General features: G+C 36.4%; 1 protein-coding gene across 1 annotated transcript in view; it reads right to left on the bottom strand.

Moving 5' to 3' along the window:
- Positions 1-20,523, bottom strand: part of TMPRSS15 (transmembrane serine protease 15) — a 134,632-nt gene that overhangs the window by 26,002 nt on the left and 88,107 nt on the right. The window contains exons 17-18 of the mRNA XM_062180224.1: positions 12,797-12,907; positions 11,238-11,370 (exon numbers count right to left, since the gene is read on the bottom strand). Of these exons, the coding sequence (XP_062036208.1) occupies positions 11,238-11,370; positions 12,797-12,907 (244 nt within the window). The remainder of the gene's footprint in view (positions 1-11,237; positions 11,371-12,796; positions 12,908-20,523) is intronic.

Below are 20,523 nucleotides of genomic sequence, written 5' to 3'. Positions count from 1 at the left end.
CTAATGCAGACCCTGGGAGGCAGTGGTCATCACCACTAGTTAGGTTTCTGCCACTTGTGTAGGAGACATACATCAAGTTCCCAGTTCTTAGCTTTAACCAGACCCAGCCCTGTCTGTCCAAATGTTCCAGGCAAGAAGCCTGAGTCTTATCAGCAATTGCTTTAGAAGTGAAAGCCCTCAGTTATGGGCATTTGGTGTGGTTGTTGAGACACACTTAAGATACCTACATCCAATATGGGAGTGCGTGGGTTGGAGGCTGCCCTCTGTTTCTGATCTCAGCTGCTTGCTAATGCACACCCCAACAGGCACATTGATGGCTCAAGTGTTTGGGTCCCCTCCATCCACCCAGGGACCTGAACTGACTCTCAGACTCCTGGCCTCAGCCTGAACCAGCCACAGTTGTGGGCATTTGGGAAATGAACCAGCAAATGAGATTTCTCTTCTTTCTCTCTCTTTCTTTCCCCCTGTTACCTTTCAAAACTCAAACAAATAATTTTTAGAAAGAAATGCAAATTCTCTAGCCTCACTCCATGCCAAGAACCAGAACCTCTTGGATTGAGGGTCCCATGCTCTGTGTTACAACAAGTTCTCTAGCTGTCAGAAAACCCAAATAGATGCCCAAAGAGAATGTTGTTTTCTTCTACTTGCAGGGGTCTCTGCTCTTTTACTTCTAAGGTGATTTCTAGCCACCTGATAATCTGTTTTTAGGAACTCATCAGTAGTGGGCAAATATTTTGGAGGATGTTTCCTTAATATATTTCAGAGATGTAGAGTCTAGACTTTTCAATTTCCTCTCTATTTTTCCTTTCCTATCCCTTGGATAGGAACTTGAAGAGATCTATTAATTTCTCTGGAAATTAGAAACAAAATATAGACAAACATTAAATGAATGATACTAACAACCTAACAGTACTATATAGTGACCATCAGTTTATATGAAAATTTCCAGTTGTCAGTGGCAGATATTAAAATTTTGAGTTTAATTCAAAATGGACTACTTGCATTTCAAATTTTGCCAAGTCAGACTCATCTTTTTCTAACTGAGCACAAGTTATTCCAGTTTGTATGCACAAGAAGCAGAATACAAGGTAGCAGAAGTTACAACAAACTATTCATTGTCTCAAGAAAGATGAGGCAATGAAAACACATTGAAATATTATTAATGGGGCCTGCACTATGGCACAGTAGGTTAACCTTCCACCTGTGGTGCCAACATCCCATATGGGTGCCAGTTCGAGTCCCAACTGCTGCACTTCGGATCCAGCTCCCTACTAATGCACCAGGGAAAGCAGCAGAGGACGGCCCAGGGCCTTGAGCCCCTACACCCATGTGGGAGACCTGGAAGAAGCTCCTGGCTCCTGGATTCGGATTGGCCCAGTTCCAGCCATTGCGGCCATTTGGAGAGTGAACCAGCAGATGGAAGACCTTTCTCTTTCTCTCTCTCTCTCTCTCTCTTTCTCTCTCTCTGCCTCTCACTGTCTGTAACTCTACCCCTCAAATGAATAAATAAAATCTTAAAAAAAATTATTGACACAATAAAGGGTTATCAATCCCGTTAAATCACCAATTTCAAAGACAAAATTTTGGAACTACTGAAAAATCGAATTGGTTAGAGAGTACGTGATATATTAAGTTCCAAATCTAATGCACACAACTGAGGGGCTTCCTGCCTCCGTTCCTGTATGTGCAAAGAAATTGGATGATAATTTTTCAAGAGGCACTCTGGGACAATTAGTTTTTCTAAGTCTTGAAACCTTCTAGATCTGCAGATTGAGATAAGTTCATCACATATTTACATAGCGGTTTGAAATCAGGGATGTTTGGTATCACACAGAAACACTGTTTAGCATTACCTTGTTGACATACTTGTGCTTCTAGCCACCTATTTCTAAACCTTTATTATCATTTTTATGAGATATGCACACTCAAAGGGCTCCCCTGACTTCAGGAACTTTATTGTATGTGAAAAAAAGCAGCATACAGATGTAGCCATTATTATTGTTGAGGTCATAGATGGAGCATAAGAATATGTTTTCAAGTGAATTCAAGAGAAAGAAAAAAGGATATCCCAGAGCCACTTGCATGGTATTAAATCTTCTTCCTCTCTTTTCAGGCCCTTCTCTTTTGTCTCACTCCTCAGACTGTATTTGCTCTGATAAGAATTCTCCCCTGAAGCAGAAGCTTAGGTAGCAATGTTTAAAGCCTTTGGACACACTAAAGCTAAAAAGAATAATGTATGCTGCAAATACTGCAGCCAGGCACTGTAGCTCATTTCACACCCCAAAAGGCTTAAGTAATGAATAGAGCCAGGTAGGATTATCCTAAAAAGTGCTTTATGGAGAAGGATGCACCTTCTTTTCAGATTGGAGTGGAAGAAGAGGATTGATTTGGTGGGGTAGTAGTGGAGGGAGAGCATTTTATAGGCAAGGGTACGGTGGATGGAAGGGATGTGATGGCAAAGATCATCCAGCTAGGAGTCATCACATGAAAGTGATTAGGCAAAACAAACGTCTTGGATGAATTTGATAGATTTAAATTGCTTACTGGCTTGCTACTTAACAGATATGGCAATGTATCTGACACTCACTTAGCCCTAAGATAATTCTTCACAAACTGGTAAGTTTACTTATTTTAGATTTGCTGGTCCTGACATTTAAAATTATCTTAGCTCCAATTAATTTCCTTCTTTGTGCAGCTACTGTGTTAACAGCAAGAGGGAAGTGAGAGTCACTCTGGTAGCTATTCTCTGTTGTTTTACAGATGTGCTGATGTTAGGAAGGAAACAAATTGCTGGCATTTCTACCAAAAATATGACTGAGAGAAGTGATACTTAAAGGAGATTGTCAAAGAGACGCTCAATGGACATTATCTGGACACCTTGGACAACATGATCTACTGTAACATTACTTTCTCAGATGCTATTGGAGTTTATTTATTTTAGAGTAAGAGGCAGATGGCACACTCATCTATATTTGGTACAAAGTTTTCTCAAGGCATATGTTTTCCACTGTATTATTACTTTATAAGAATTTGTGTGAAATTTCCTGTAGTAATCAGTGCAAACACTATCTGCCTTTCCTTATAAAACTGGTAGCATTTATATAATCTCATAATGAAAGTTACAGAATTATTAGTATTTTCCATTTTCCATGGATTTCCAGAAATCTCAGACATATACATTAGTAATTAGAGTAACCTTCTGTAGATTTTCCTTCCTGTGTCTTTGGATTGCTTTTTCATGTAGTGTTCCTATTATATCCCTTCATATACCCTTTTTCACATATAAGTCAACTTCTTTTTGAAAGGAAATAGGTATGAAGAGAAGAAGGGTGAATGAAAGAAAATATTGGGAAAGAAAAGAGAAAGAAAGAAAGAGAGAAAGAAAGAAAGAGAGAGAGAGAGAGAGAGAGAAAGAGAGAAAGAAAGAAAGAAAGAAATAAAGGGAAGGAAGAAAGAAAGAAAAAAGAAAGAAAGATAGTTAAATATGAAGAAAAAAGACAAAATAAGGAAGAAAGAAAAAGATGGAAGAAGGAAGAGGTTGAAAAAAATTAAAGGAGAGAGAAGAAAGAATATTATTCCATAAAACTGTGTCAATTTTATTTAAAATAATCTTTGATTTCCTAGAATATAAAGGGCCAATTGCAGATTAAGCTGTTGGAGAAACAGAATGAACAGGAAGGTTTTATTATGAATTCACAGTATTTCAGTTTTCTCCTATTCTTAACCTGTCTGTGTCTCAGAGTACAGAAGGCATTCCCATCTCAATAACAGTAGCTAAGAAAATGATAAAGGTCATTGCCTGTGGTATAAACACAAACTCTTGTTTTTTTTTTTTTTTAATGTAACAATCTATACATTGCCAAAAAAAGAAAATACCAAACATCAGAAGGATTTTCTTACTCTAATGTCTGTATAATTATATTCCTAGTAATTTCTGGAAACCCAAGTCTTTCCATAGTTCCAAAATACTGATTAAAATGTTAAGCCAAATTTGAATTAAAGATAAAAAGAATTCTACCAAAATTGTTAATAAAAATCAGTGAAACTCCATATCAAAGGGTATATTAATTCTCAGGAATATGTCTTCACATGCTTAGTGGATAAAATCATAATGAGCTTTTTCCTAGTAAAAAATATTAGTTTGTGGTTGGTGAAAACAGCCACAGATATCCTTTGGAAAAAGATCTTTCTAAACTCTACAATTAGGCTCTGGTCTGTTGGGGGTAGAGAAAGTTATGTCAGAATAACAAAATAAGATAACCCCTGGATTAAGTCAGAGATAATTTTCAACAGAGCATTTACATCAAATTGCGGTAGAAAAAATTTTTTTGATGTTTTGTTTAAAAAAAAATCAGGCGCTATCAAACTGCTAAAGCTCGGGTACGTTTTATACAAATTCTGTGCCGAGAATGGTATGTTCCTTCAGTATGAGACGGCCTCTGTATCAGAATCACAGGAGCCTCGTTAGAGACCAAAGACTTCTGCATTTCTGTCTAGCCAGGTCCAAAACGTCTGAGCTCAGGTCATAGAGCCCTTGGTAGTCTATGAGAACAAATAGGAGTGCTGGGGTTCATACGAAATAATTACACCTTTATTTTTATTAATCTCTGTTCCAATACAAATATGAACAACTAATTATCAGCAGTACCCATTTGTAGTTGCTACACAGATACAAAATCACCATTTATGTTCACCTTTGATATTACAGTAATTATTACAACCACCAGTATACCTTACCTAACCTTAATAGAGAAACATATTACTATATCATATATTTAGTATTCCATCATTAGTTCACTCCCCAAATGGCTTCAATAGCCAGGGCTGTGAAGCCCAAAGCCAGGAACCAGGAATTCCATCCGGGTCTCCCACATAGGTGGCAGGGGCACAAGCTTTGGCCCTTCTGCTACCTTCCCAGGCACATTCGCAGGGAGCTATATGAGATGCTAGAGTTGCAGGTGGAAGCTTAACTGGATAAGACGTATGCTACCTTCTTAACTGTCACCCTCCATTGGCTGCATTCTTAGGATCCAAATATTTAACTGTTTTTAAGACATAAATATTTCCTACGTTCTACAAAGTTTCACAAAGCTCATGATATCTAGCTTGTGAAGGCTTAGCAAGTCAAATCAACTGCATCATTCATATACTAGGTCAGTTATATGGTGGAGTGCTTTCCTAGGAAAATCATTTAAAATCAATATTTTAAATTTCTTTAACGTCTATTCTTGCATCAGTCTAAAATGTTTTCTTTCACACGTTTATCAAATACATAAAAATGCTATTTAAAGTACTTTTTGCTTATGCATCCTATAAATGGCAGGGAATGAAAATCTTTAATATAAAAGAAGGAAAGGCTGATGAAATCTGCCTCACATGATTTACTAGAATCTGTGGGGAATTGCATTTTGTACCCTATCTGCATAAATAATCTTGAGAGACTACAGTGCCTTTTTAATAAATTGACTCCTAAATTACTTTCCACTGTACCAAACACACATCATTTTAAACTCACTAAGTTTTCTTTCAGTTACCATACGCCAGTCTAGACAAATTCTCATTAAGGCTCTAACTTTCTTTCAATTACTAGAGCACTGTGGAGACTATTTAATAAACACAGGCCCAAAGATTAAAGTCTTTAAAGAGATTACCTGACTTATTTCTGAAGAAAGCAAGTGTCTGACCTTCATCAAGAACACTGTGTCTAAGGCAGTGGTATGCATTACTTGCTTTATACAAACTAAAAGTCTAGTTCTTTGTCCCTATCTCCAACTGGAAAGACACTGGCCCATAGGAAATGAGGTCACTGAACTTGAGGATAAAATCTGTTTTGGGAAAAACACCATGTAAGCAAGTAGTACAAAGTTGTATAGGGCTATCTTTCATCCACTTAGCCTGGACCATTTTCTAGAACCCTTCTCTGAACTGGCCAAAATATTAGTTTCTACTGATAACATTGCATTAATCTCATTTTTTAATTATCTATGCTTTATTTATTTTTATTTTTATTTTTATTTTTATTTTTATTTTTGACAGGCAGAGTTAGACCGTGAGAGAGAGAGACAGAGAGAGAGAGTTATAGACAGTGAGAGAGAGAGAGAAAGGTCTTCCTTCCGTTGGTTCACTCCTCTAATGGCGGCTACGGCTGGCGCTGCGCCGATCTGAAGCCAGGAGCCGGGTGCTTCCTCCCAGTCTCCCATGCGGGTGCAGGGACCCAAGTACTTGGGCCATCCTCCGCTGCCCTTCCAGGCCACAGCAGAGAGCTGGACTGGAAGAAGAGCAACTGGAACTAGTACCCAGCGCCCCAACCAGGACTAGAACCCAGGGTGCCAGCACCGCAGGCGGAGGATTAGCCAAGTGAACCACGGCGCCGGTCCTCTATGCTTTATTAATCCCTGTCACATAAACTCTTAAAACAAAGATTGTGTCTTACTAATGGAACAAATGATATCATCACTAATGCTTACCTTTCTGATCCAGGAATAACCAACATATTTTATATATTTATTTATATATACTTACAATGTGTTATTATTTGTATATAACATTTATGTAATATACTAATATTACATAAATATGTAAAATGAAGTAAAGTTATATGTTTCCTTTTCAATACATTATGTCATACAAATACAGTACTATGCTATATCCTTGAGATATTATTCAAAACATTGAAAGCAACATTTCTATCAAAGCAAAATATTGATTATTTTGACCTTGTAAAGAATGACTGCCCTTAGCCCCATATAATCTACAAGAAAACATAGTTATATTTCACAAACAACAATGTAAAGAATGTCTATGTTTATAATCATTTGAGGATGCTCCAAAATACGGTGAATTAGGACACAAAGCTCCTCGGCAGTGAAAACCAATCACCAAGGACATTCAAATGCATCAGTTGTGGAAACAAGGTCAAGTCACAAATCTCTTTAGCTTAATCTTTACAAAATCCCCAAGTCTATAAAGCTGCTCCTCAGCATTGCTTCTTTGACAAATGATTTCCTAGGGCTTCATCTCTATGGAGTGGATCTTGAACTAAAATCAACATTAATGTAGAAACCTGAAATCAATGCCACTTACTGATGCATTAATTGAAATCAGAATGAACAATTATCCATTTCAGAGTTTCGTTAACTCTTTAGCAAAAATTACTGTTCCTCCTGTTACCCAACCTCTTGAAGACTCTTTATATCTGAAAATCTCCTACATTGAGAAGGGGTTCTTCAGCCTGTTTAAGAAAAACTAACATTGATGGAGAAGTAATGAAAGCTGAAAACTTGGGAATTGAGTGATACTAATACAATTAAGGTGCATCCTTAGATAGACTTCAATGATGCACATGTTTTATTAGGATATAGTTTCTGCAGGCAGGATTTTTGGTATTGGTTTAAGCATAATACATGCCATTTAGTAAGCAATGTCCAAAGAGAGCAACTGATTCTTTCTTCTGGACAAATGGAGTAATTTCCTTAGCTCTGCAAAGGAACCATTCATTGAGTTCTCTTCCCTTAGGGTTCCCATCAGGGGTTCCGTCCCAGTTCCCAGCTACTCATTCCAATTCTGATCTCCATTTACTCTTAACAGAATCTTATTTTACTCTGGCAATATGCACAGTTACCAAACTGGATACTTTAGGTTTTTATTTTCAAAGCATTGCTTAAGGGGTGGGTTTCAGCTTCTTGGCTTCTTTAACAATGTGTGTGTCTTTGTGTGCATGCTACTGTGTGTACATGGTAGTCTGTTCCTTGATAAACTGCCCTCCTCCCAGTCCTCTCTTGGAGTTCAAATAAACCTGTTGGTGTATAACTACAACATTTAAAAAAATAAAGAAAGCACACACAGTCTGCCCTTTATTCCTGTGGGTTCCATATTCCTAAATTTAAACACCCATAGATAAAAAAAAATTGTAAAATAAATTATGTGTACTGAATATGTCATCATTCCCTCAACAAGTATTAATATTTTCTTAGCTTTTACACAATCTTAAGTATTACAAGTAATCTATAAGAAATTTAATGTTTACAGGATTATGTGAACAGGTTACATGCAAATACTATACCACTTCATGAAATGGACTTTTGCATCACAGAGATTGGTATTTGCAGGGGATTCAGGAAGCAATCCTGTGTAGATTCCAAGGGATAACTACACACACACACACATATGTACACACACACACACTCTCTCACACAATACATGCACTCTCTCATACATATGTAAAACAGACAGGAAGTTTCCTAATACACATAAACCTAATTGAAGATCATTTATGTGATGGATAAGAAAACTCACTTCCTTGGCTTTTGATAGGGATTGCCTTTCTGATGAGACTGATACCGCTTGGATGAGGCTTGGAATTGTTCCCACTTAGAATGTATTGAGAAGAAAAAAGAAACTGCAAGTTTCAATCTAATTGCAAGAAGTTATGGGGGCAGCCCTGGCACCCTGAGTGTGACTTCCAGGCATATTCCTGTGGGAAAATAATTGTACACAGTGCTCAGGTCTATCTTGAGTTTTAATATACAACATAATTCTTTCATTCCAATAGAATTAAACATCTTTGATGGACTACAGTACAAATTCAGCTGATGTGTATAATGCTATTTCTAGTGAAAATATATTTTGTGATCTAAAAATTAAAAAATACTTTGAAGCACATCTTAAAATTTTATGTATCATGATGTTTAATTATATGAATCACTAGTCATAGAAGATATTCTTTTTTTTTTTTTTTTTTGACAGGCAGAGTGGACAGTGATAGAGAGAGAGACAGAGAGAAAGGTCTTCCTTTGCCGTTGGTTCACCCTCTAATGGCCGCCGCGGTAGCGCGCTGCGGCCGGTGCACCGCGCTGTTCCGATGGCAGGAGCCAGGTGCTTCTCCTGGTCTCCCATGGGGTGCAGAGCCCAAACACTTGGGCCATCCTCCACTGCACTCCCTGGCCACAGCAGAGAGCTGACCTGGAAGAGGCGCAACCGGGACAGGATCGGTGCCCCGACCGGGACTAGAACCCGGTGTGCCGGCGCCGCAAGGCGGAGGATTAGCCTGTTGAGCCACGGCGCCGGCCAGAAGATATTCTTGTAGAGAAAAAATGTTAGATTGATTTTGATGAGGTACAAATAGTTGTAATAACTACCAAATGTGGAAGATAAATGCAAATATTCAGCAATGCATGGATTATTTTACTCTGTTACTTTAAAGAACTTAGAAGAAATTAAAAATTGATTGCCATTTCAGGGGAAAAAGAAAAGATAATGTTGGAATATATCTAAATATCTAGATACATTTATATGTACATATGTATGAACTAGGATGTTGAAAAATATTATGGAAAGTAGAATTAAGAGATAAACTTGCTTCAATGCAAAACATTTTTGAAACTCATGCATAACATTTTCATAATATGCATTTTCCATGAACTTTTTAAAAGGAATTTATTAGCATGTTCAATTCACAGCAAATGCATGATTAACACAATTGTTATCTATTCTCATGTTATGTATTCTATTCTTCATAAACTTTTTGAAGACCCTTCATAACATAATAATTTATTATTTAATGAATATTTAGCACCTATTTATGATATAATAATTAAATTAAGTGTTAGCAAGGTGATAATCAATACAATAATCATAGTTGATATCTTTATAGACCTCATAATTTAATATGACAGAAACCTAGTAAATGATATATTGCTATAAGTCATGGAAAAATCTACATGTGACCTAATATGTTTGGGAATCCCAGTCTTCAAAATCATGAATTCCAAATGATTAGAATGGTGAGTTAGAGTTAACAGATTATAAAATGTGAGAGAAATAAATTATTTTTACGTATTACCTTCCATTTTTCCCTCACTATTTTTGAGATAGAAAGGTAAAACTTTAATATGATGAACCTACATATTTGATGTACTAGACGCTGAATTTAGATGTGGAGGTGCAACGCATTGTTGGTGAGTGATGAACTGGAATCTTTATTTGCATTACCCTTCTTGGGAAAGCCTTAAATTTTCATGTCCTTTTACACAACAGTTGTATGTCTTCAAATTTTTCAGAACTGTTGTAAACATGGTGCAAAGATAGATGTATATGCACACATCTATCTATCTGCAATACCATTATGACTAGTAATGTGTATTAGGATATAGTAAAAATGGAATACAGTTATTCTGCCATATTTGTGGGTTATTTATTCCTGGATTAAAACAACTACAAATTGAAAATATTTGTAGTAGTGTCCCTACTGAGCAAATAAAGATATTACGTCTTGTCATGATTCCCCAAACAATTCTGTATAACCAGTATTTACAAAGCGTTTACATTGTACTAGGTAATATTATTAATCTAGGGATGAGTTAAAGTACACAGAGGATATGCATAGGTTGTATTAAAATACTGAGAATTTTTTTTCATAATATGCGTTTTCTTTTTCTAAATTTTATTTAAGGTATACGAGTTTCACGTATTTCAAATGCAAATATATAAGGGACTAGGACACCTTTGTATTTTGTTATCCATGAATGTCCTGGAATCAACGCCCCACTATGGGTACAGAATTGACTTTATTTCCTTTTCCTAAAAAGTGATAATCTGGAAAATATATTAAAAATATGAAAAATGCTGATGTAAGGTTAACAACAGATTATAATATTTAATATTTTAATAATATGATAATTATAAAAATTTATTTTTATTTATATAGAAGGCAAGAGAGAGAGAGAGAGAAATAAAAATAAAAGTCTTCCATCTACTGTTCACTCCTCATATGCCTGAAACAACCAGGTCTGATCCAGGTCAAAACTGGGAGCCAGAAAATTCATGTGGGCAGGGCCCAAACTACTTCAGCTATCACCTGAGGCCTCACAGGGTTGGCCTTAGCAGGAATCTGGATTGGAATTGGAGAAGCTGGAACTTGAACCAGGCACTTCCATATGGGATGTGGAAGTCCCAATCAATATCTTAAATGTTGTGCTGCAATGTCTGCCCTTGGATATACTAATATTTATGCATTATTTATAAACGTGATCTATTTATATTTGTATATCATTTATAAAAGATTATAACAGTGCTTATTATTTGAAATTGGGGCTATTCATGGCTTTTATGTTCTTTTGCTCATGGACATTTTACAAATTCATACATTTGATAAATGTTGAATTTCCTAATAAACACAAGTTGATATCAACAGAAGAGTTTGAGAATCTTTTAAAAGAGAGTTTAGCAGAATTACTCACCCCAGCCCAAGCAACTGACAAACATCATTTGAAATCTGGGTGGTCCAGTTGTCAGCGCAAGCTACGTGCCATACACTCTGAATTCTGAACTGCACCAAACCATCATGGTCTGTTGTGCCATTGAAAAGACGTACTGCAGATGCAAAGAAGAGTGGTAGTTACCAGACTGGAGAGTTGCAGCAGAGGGATGTTATGTCTAAGGGTACAAGGTTTAGGTAGACAGGAGGAATAGTTTTTCTGAGATCTACTGTGCACCATGTGACTGTACTTGCCAGTAATATATTAATATATTGCATATTTAAAAAATACCAAGAAAGTAACTTTCACATCTCCTCAAAATTGAAAAAAGGTACAACTTAAAAATAACAAATAAGCTAATTGTTAGGCTAATTGTAATCTGTCAATGAGAAGAATTTGTAGAATACAAATGTATGGTCAAAGTGATACAACTGTTTCGCAAGTAATAAAACGTAACACAACGAGCTTCATCTGAGCCTTCATTACAGCGTGGGTGACCATCACAGAGATTTACTAAGGGAATACACTCTCCATTTGCACACTGAAATTTCTCTTCCTGGCAGGGCTCTGTGGAGAATCATTCCACATTGCATAAATACATAATAACATCCAATTGCTTTATTCCTTATAACTATATACAGTTGTGATCTCTTAATCTATAATCTATAACAAACTTTCAAAAAACACTAACACTAGAAGAATTACGAAGTCACAGCAATGAGATTATATCACACAGAAGACCATTTAGAACTAAGTTGATAAGAGTAAGTAATGGTCTCTAAATATGCAGTGTTCTCTTAGAGTTTAGAGATTGTAGATTTTCTTACAGTATATTAGAAGGCCTAGGTTGAAATATATGCTTGGTAGATTTAACTTTGACCTTTCAAATAACTATAAAAATTGGAAAGATAGAAATATGCAAGTTCATCCTGCATCCATGCAGCAAACAAGCAGAAAGTGAAGTTAATCATGGTGAGCTTATCTTATACACTTAGTTTCTTCCTATTTCAGAAATTATTTACTTTGTGCTCACCCTTTTGCTGTTTAGTTTTATCAAATTCTCTATCCTATTACACACATTTTGAAGCAAATAGAGGTGAAAAATGTCTACTTAAGTTGTTTCTGAACTTGAATTTTCATTCATTTAGAGACTAAGTTTATAAAAGATGCTCTTCATGAATAACTTCATGTATTGATGCATGATGATCTTGTATATTTCTGTTTTCAACTTTTATAATTGTATGAAAGAGCAAAATTAAATCTACCAAAATTATATTTCAAACTACACCTACATACTCTAAGGAAAAAATAAAATCTCACTTTTTCAATATACCCAAAGTGAGACAAATAAAACACAGAGACCTACATGTTGACTCTTCTAACCAGACAGGGCACAGAGGAGCTGGAGCCATTAGAAGATGTCCATGCCCCCAGTCATCAGCACATGTATTGATACACACTCATAATCTTCCTTTCCTATTTGTAGAATCCAAATGTAGAGTCAAAGGTGATAAGACTGCTTTGCAGATAACAAAACATACCACAGTTTGCTTCATCTGAGCCATCATTACAGTGTGGGTGACCATCACAGAGATTCAATAAGGGAATACACTCTCCATTTTCACACTGAAAGCTCTCTTCCTGGCAGGGCTCTATGGAGGAAAAAATATGTATTTATTGTATAAGATAAAGATACTACAAACTGATGATTTTGGAGGGCCCATTCTTTTTTTTCACTTCTTGAGAAATAATCCTTTGCCACAGCCCACTGTGAAGATAGCTTTGATATTGAACAGCATCATGCACTTAATTAGTCAGAATACCTCAGAATTAGTGCCAAAGACAGTCACGTTGCTTTAAAGGAACATGGATAAAACTGAAGGCATCTCCTTCACACACCATTGTGGGAAGTTCCAACATGGAGCTAAGGTTCTTTGGAGACATCTCACACTGTTAATCTTTGCATCTCTTAAATAAATTCCCCCATTGCAAAGGAACATATAAGCAACAGCCATTGTAATTTCACTCAAGCATAGAGCAACCTAGTGGCCTGATCATTTTTCAAACTTTTGTTATATAGAAATGTGGAACTTGTCTTTTAACAGGACCAGGGTTGGATTAGGTTGTAACAGTGGATTCAATTAAAACTTGGTAAGCTAGGAAAGAGTGGTCACAAAGAAACAGGAGGCCTGCAATAGCAGGCTGAAATTGGAGCTCCAAACAAGGAGAGCAGCGTTGGAAGCCTGGAAATAAGTTTGGCACACAAGAAACAGAAGGAAAATGAAAAAAAAGTGGGATAAAACGGAACTAGATATATTTGGAGGCAGTTGGTGGTTGTTTCCAGAATATGAGTTGCACAAAAAGAGGCCTACTGGAAATACTCACTGTTTAGATGGAGTAGAGAATAATATTTCCTGGTCTTGTTTGATCTTAAGTACTTTGTCCTGGGAGAACTCTCATATCAGTGGGAGAGAGAGGATTGCTTCCCTCAAGGTATTTTATGATCAATGGCTTAGGAAGGATAGCTAATGCTGAAAGGATACTAGGAATTGCTTGAGGAACGCATAGGATTGGGGTCCCCTGAGAAAGAGACAGGGGCTGGGTGTGGATGGATTTAATATTTTATCTCCTACACAGGACATGGACAATCATTATGTGAAAGCAAAAGCCCTTGATAAGGAAACTATTAGCAAAACTAATCATACCATAATGTAACTTCACATTATTTTGAAGGAAATACAATTCAAATTGAAATCATTTCAAAAATGAGTCACAATAATCCCCTTTGAAAATTTTCTCAATTCATGATGATCTAACGTTATGCTACTTGTAAAAAGAATCATTCTTGTTTTAGAATCAAGGTTATAGTTCCAGATCGGACAGCATTGATAAATACTGTCACAATCTAAAGAGAAGTGCTAAACGTGGTCATACAACATGTACTTAAAAAAAAAAAAAGACTTGTCTAGCAACTACTAATACCATCATCATGTCCAGCAATTAAAAACGGAAATTTAGAATATTTTTCTAAAAAATGACAGAATACAGTCCTAGAGGGAGACACCTACATGTGGGTGAGGGGAGAATGGTGTCATCCTGCAAGCTACTTGTGGGAGGCTGTAAGAAGAAACAATTCATGCCAGGTTGCTTAAAAGTGAGGTCAGCATCCCACTCTCCTGCTGAGAGTTTAGTATAGGAGAGCTGCAGAATTAGTTACAAGGGATGGTGCTTCTGTGGAACTAGTGTTGGAGATTTCAGATTTTTAAAAAATACGACTTTGTATGAAATTTTAAGTCAAGCCTTTAGAACAAGGAACACACAGGGATTGGGTAGATCTGGAGGCAGTTGGTGTGTGTGTGTGTGTCTGTGTGCATGTCGCTGAATAAAATTTACTTCTATTCCATCCTATCCAGTTCTGTTCTATTCTATTCTATTCTATTCTATTCTATTCTATTCTATTCTATTCTATTCTATTCGTCATTCTACCCATCCCAGTTCATAACACGTTATGGTGGTCAAAACCCAATAAATTGATTTCATTACTTAGTTTTGGAAAAATATTTGATTAATTGAAGTACAGTAAAAAAATGACATATGGTAACTTTAATTTCTGTAAGTTTGTGAGCACATACTGATTGGTGATCAAGTCCTACGTGATGAATTCAGAAGTCAGAAAGCTGGCCTTGTAGGCATTGGGAAAAAATGGAATAGCAACTGCCTATCAGAGCAAGTGGGCTCTAGCACAGAGAAATGAAAGTGTGGAGGGGATTAGGAGCTCAGCAGGATTATGAGATTATCTGTGCAGTGCACAAGAACTATCTGTGCCTATAGGGCAGTAGTCGGGGAAAGGGAGGAGCAGGAGTGCTCCGAAGAATCTACAGCCTTATTATATAGAACGATAGCTCGTGGAGAGCCACAATCCATTGCTATCCCAAAGAAATCTACAGTGTAATAGATTTTTCCTTTATGTCTGTCTTCCAACATCAGAGCTGTGAGGAAAAGGAAAGGAAAAAAGTGGAAATTGGAACACAGCCAGTATTTCCATCATTCTTAAGCCATTGGGCCAAGGTGTGTGACTGAATTAGTGGAAGCTTTGAACAGATGATGACTGTTTTGATGCTATACTTGCCTGTACATTTTAGTACTTCAAAGTGAGTGTTAAAATGGGTTGTTGGCACAGTGTTTAAAATGTATCACATACTGGAGTGGCTGTGTTCAAGTCTTGGCTACACTTTGGTTCCATCTTTCTGCTAATGCATACCCTAAGAAGCAGCAGGTGATGGCTCAAACACTCAGGTCTCTGCCACCCAAGCGAGAAACCTAGATTTAGTTCTAGGCTCTTATCTTCAGCTTGACCCAGGCCCTTACGTAGTGTCTGTCTCACTCTGCCTTTTTAAATAAAGTAAATAATAAATAATTTTAAAAACATGAGCTTTGAAGCAGAAGTTTAGTCTAGTGATTAGGATACGTAAGTCCCATGCCAGAGTACCTGAGTTCGATATCCAGCTCTGGCTTCTGACTCCAGCTTCCTGCTAATCACACCTTTTGAGGCAGTGATAATGGCTCGGGTAATTGAGTTCCTGCCACCAACAGGGGAGACCTGGGCTGAATTCCCTAGTAATGGCCAGGCCCAGTGATGGACATTGTGGCATTTTGGGAGTAAACTACAGGATTGGAACTCTCTCCTTCTCTGTCTATTACTCTCTGTCTCTCTGCCCCTCAAATAAATATATAATTTAAAAAATTCTTGGTTGTCCCATTAAGATAATTAAGTACTGATAATATTCTTAAAAGCAAAGATGGTAAGATTTACGATAAACTTTTTAACAAATATCTTTTTTTTAAAAGATTTATTTATTTTATTTGAAAAGCAGAGTTACAGAGAGGCAGGGACAGGGAAAGAGAGAAACAGATGGCCAAATGGCTGGAGCTACGCTGATCTGAAGCCAGGAGTTTTTCTATGTCTCCCACATGGGTACAGGGGCCCAAGGACTTGGCCATTTTGTACTGTTTTTCCCAGACCACAGCAGAGAGCAGATCAGAAGTGAAGCAGCGGACTCAAATGGGTGCCCATATAGGATGTGGGTGCCGCAGGACCCATCACGCCACAGCACTGTCCCTTAGATAAACCTTTTTTTTTTTTTTAGATAAACCTTTTAAGTTAACATTCTTTTTCTAAGTGCCAGTTGTGCTACTTTCCAACACATAAAATCAGATAAACAGAAAACCACACTTAGTCCTTTCTTCTTGGTTTCTTACAATTGTAATTGGAGCTCTTTGTACACTAATTTAAACATTAAAAGTTTCTTAGGGCCAGCACTGTGGCTTAGAGGGTAAAGACACCACCTGCAGTGCCAGCATCCCAAACTGGTGCAGGTTCAAGTTCGGGCTGCTCCACTTCCGATCCAGCTCTCTACTATGGCCTGGGAAAGCAGTAGAAGATGGCCCAAGTCCTTGGGCCCCTGCACTCATGTTGGAGACCCAGAAGAAGCTCCTGTGTTCGGATTGGCACAACACCAGCCATTGTGGCCATCTGGGGAGTGAATCAGCAGATGGAAGACCTCTTTCTCTCTCTCTCTGCCTCTACCTCTGCCTCTCTGTAACTCTGACTTTCAAATAAATAAATAAATCTTTAAAAAATCCTGTATTTTTAAATTCAAATCTAAGTTACTTTAATAAAAATATTTCTAGGAAAACATGGCTGGTTGCTTTTACAAACATACAATAAGAAAATTAGGTTATGTATCTCAAAATAAAATAGATTAGGAAAGTTTCTGTAAATGTAATTATTAATTTGTTTCTCAAAAACTTATTTTTCCACTTAGTGAGATGACTAATTAAAGAGAATTATGTACTCTACAGGTAAGCTTTACTATATAGTACATATACTTTTCATCTTTCTAGTACTAATTTTCCCTTAAAAAACAGGAAGGCTTAAAATTAGGTATATGTGTTGCTATTGATATATTCTGCTTTAAATCTGTATGTTAATATATGTTTATTTGTAAAATTGACAACTATAATTTCATGTGTATGATCAGGTATCTTAATGTACTTATAAGACTTTAGTCACCACTAATTATTTTAAAATTATTTCCTTATTTTTTATCTTATTAAAATTAAAATAATAATCTAAATCAAAGATAAATTCCAATTAACTTTTTCTTTTGCTAGTGTGGTCAGCAGACTACATGGAGATAGAGAAGTGCACATTAATTGAGAGAAATGAAAGGTAGACAGCTGAATAAAAGCACTTTAGTCAAAGCATGCAAAAGTATCTGAATATCATAGTTCACTTTTGTGTTCTAGCCAAAACTATTAGAATTTTAGCCTATGAATCTACAAAAATAGTTAACATTTCTGAAAGCTGAATGAATTGTAAGAAAAATGCTGAATGGGACAAAATGATCTATTGTTGCTAAAGTGAATAGAAATTATAAACTCTGAGGGGAAGCATAAATAGACTCCTTCTAAACTTTCTTTATGCATAAACTTGATTCCAATTCTTTGCAACATATAGTAATTTGGCTTCATTAAGAAGTCTTTAATCCAACAGTTTCAATCTCTGTGGACTCTGAAACCTCATTCTGATAGTGTTATGCTAGTGGTGAGAAAGTGAAAAAGAAATATTGCTAAGAATTGAAATTCCCTATCTCCTTTTTATGAAGTCTCCAGTAGCCCTGCCTCATTTAGTCAACATATGCTTGCTTTTAAATGGAACTACATTGGCCTCTAAGGCACATGGCAAACAATTTGGGGAGGGCTCTAAACTCCTAAATGTAATCAGCTGCCACTTCCACAGTTGCCTGAAAAGCACTGTTGAATTTCATATTAAGAATCTGAGTATTGGGAAAAAGCAATGAAGAGTTGTTTATAGAAAACTGATCTTAATAAATTATATTACTTATACTTACTTCAATACAAATGGAAGTGTTAAGAAAGGAAAGAGATAGAATAATGTTAGATGATGTGTTACACTTCATTTGCATGTCTTGGAACGTATCACTAAAACATCTCAGAAGATAAGTGAAGCACATAAATTTTGAAAATAATTTATGATAACTTATATATAGTTTTCCCTAAAATGACCACCTAAAGAGAATGCCAGGATTAACATATATCTGAGCTCAATGTTTTTCCATTTCCTACTTGATTATCTTCTACTGCCAAGTCCCTATGTCTATAATCTCTTTTAAATCTTTGGTGTAAAAGTTCCAGTAGGAAAAGACTGTATCACTGCAATCCCACTACCATCTACTCTTCTTTAGCATATGTACCATTAACAGGAGGAAATGGGAAACTATACTCCCAACATATTCACCACACAGTGATGGTCACAGAAGACTCAGTTGTGGATTCTCTATAGGAAATAATTCATTGCACAAGTAACATAATAGTAGTAACTGAGATTTAGTTACAGGACAAAAACATATGAAGAGACTCTATATTATATTATATCCCTGGTATCTTTACTATGTTGAGAGCAATGGATCATACTCTTTTGTAGTGTTTTCTTGAAAGTTATTTATGTGTTTGTTTACTTATTTATTTGTTTTTATTTTTTAGACACAGAAAGATACAGAGACAGAGACAGAGAGTCCAACCATTATTTTACTACCCAAATGCCTGCAACAGTGAGGGCTGGGCCAGGACAAAGCTGGGAGCCTGGAACTCACTCTGGGTCTCCCACATGGATGGAAGGTTGCAACTACTTGAGCCATCACCTTCTGCCTCAGAGATATCCATTAGCAGAAAGCTGAGATTACGAGTGGAAGCAGCATTTAAATCCAGGATGTGGGCATCTTAAGCTGAATCTTAACCACTGCACCAAACATTTTGCATGTGTGAGTTATGTGTTTGTATGTGTGTGTGTGTATGTGTGCATATGATTTCACATAAGAGAGAAAATGTGGTATTTATCTTTCTCTGTCTGGATTATTCTGCATAGCATAATTATTTCCAGATCTATCAATTTTGTTGCAAATGTCAGGATTCCATCCCTTTCATGATTATTATTCCATGTGTATATATGCCACATTTTATTTATTTATCCATTGATGGATGTCCAGGTTGATTCTAAATCTTTTCTATTGTGTTAATGCTACAATAAACATGGGTATACATGTATCTCTTTCACATGTGGACTTCATTTTCTTTGTATATATTCCCAGAAGGATGATGTAGTCATATGGTGAATCTATTTTTAGTTTTTTTGAGCAATCTACATACTTTCTTCCATAATGGTATTACTAATTTGCATTACCACCAATAGTTACTTTGAAAGCAATACTAAATAGAATGGAGATTACTTTTACTTAAGTAGTTTTAATAACAACTGTTGTGGCTTATTTCCAGAGCCAGAGGGTAGACCAATCCAGGCCAATCTTTTATTAGCAGTGAAACTGAAAGTCATAACTTTCTGGGGAGGGTCCAAAAATCTAGGATAATTGTGAATGGAGTAGCAGATATAAATATAATTTAATTACCCAATCATATTGGGAATAATAAGCCAGCTGAGTATCAGTCATCCAACTCTACATAGTTTTATTACGTTTGGTGAAATACAAAAGCAGAGTCTTCTACAGAAAATAGAAACAGAGGAATTAACATATATTTTGTCTTTCTGTCATGTTTGTACCTAGGAAGAACTACTGTACTGTGGAACAGTAGTATTGGAAAAATAGGTCTAAGGGAAACAGCCAGTTTAAAAAAAAATTCTCACAGATTTTTGAATGCAAAAATTAAATATAAAAATGTAAAGATATATATACACACATTTATATGAAGGTACTTCAAAACATTTGCAGTTAAATGGTATTGAAAGATAAATTGTATCAGGTGTTTGTCTTAGTGATTAAGGTGCTAATTGGGGTATCTGCATCTCACCTAGGAGCCACTGGGTTTGAGTCTGACTCCTCTCCCAAATCTAGCTTCCTGCTCATACAGAATCTGGAAGGTGATAACCTACATAGTTGGATCTGTGCCCCTGACGTGGGAGACTGGATTGAGTTCCTAGTTCATTGCCTTAGCTCCTGGCCAGGCCCAGGGTCACTCTGGATATTTGGGACTGACCTAGTGGATGGGAGGAAGTCTCTCTCTCTCTTTTCCTCTCCCATTCTCTCTCCCTCTCTCTCTCTCTAGTATGTTTCTCTAACTCTCATAAATAAATATTGTTTTAAGAATTTTACTTTGGTGCAAAAAAATTTTAAATCATGCAGTTGTTTTTATTGTATTCATAGTCCATGAACTCTTTGAAGACCCCTCAAAT

Source organism: Lepus europaeus, chromosome 2 (genome assembly GCF_033115175.1).
Source record: "Lepus europaeus isolate LE1 chromosome 2, mLepTim1.pri, whole genome shotgun sequence".
Taxonomy (NCBI): Eukaryota; Metazoa; Chordata; class Mammalia; order Lagomorpha; family Leporidae; genus Lepus; species Lepus europaeus.
Note: the sequence above shows the minus strand (reverse complement) of the source record. Positions and strands in the feature narration are given on the sequence as shown.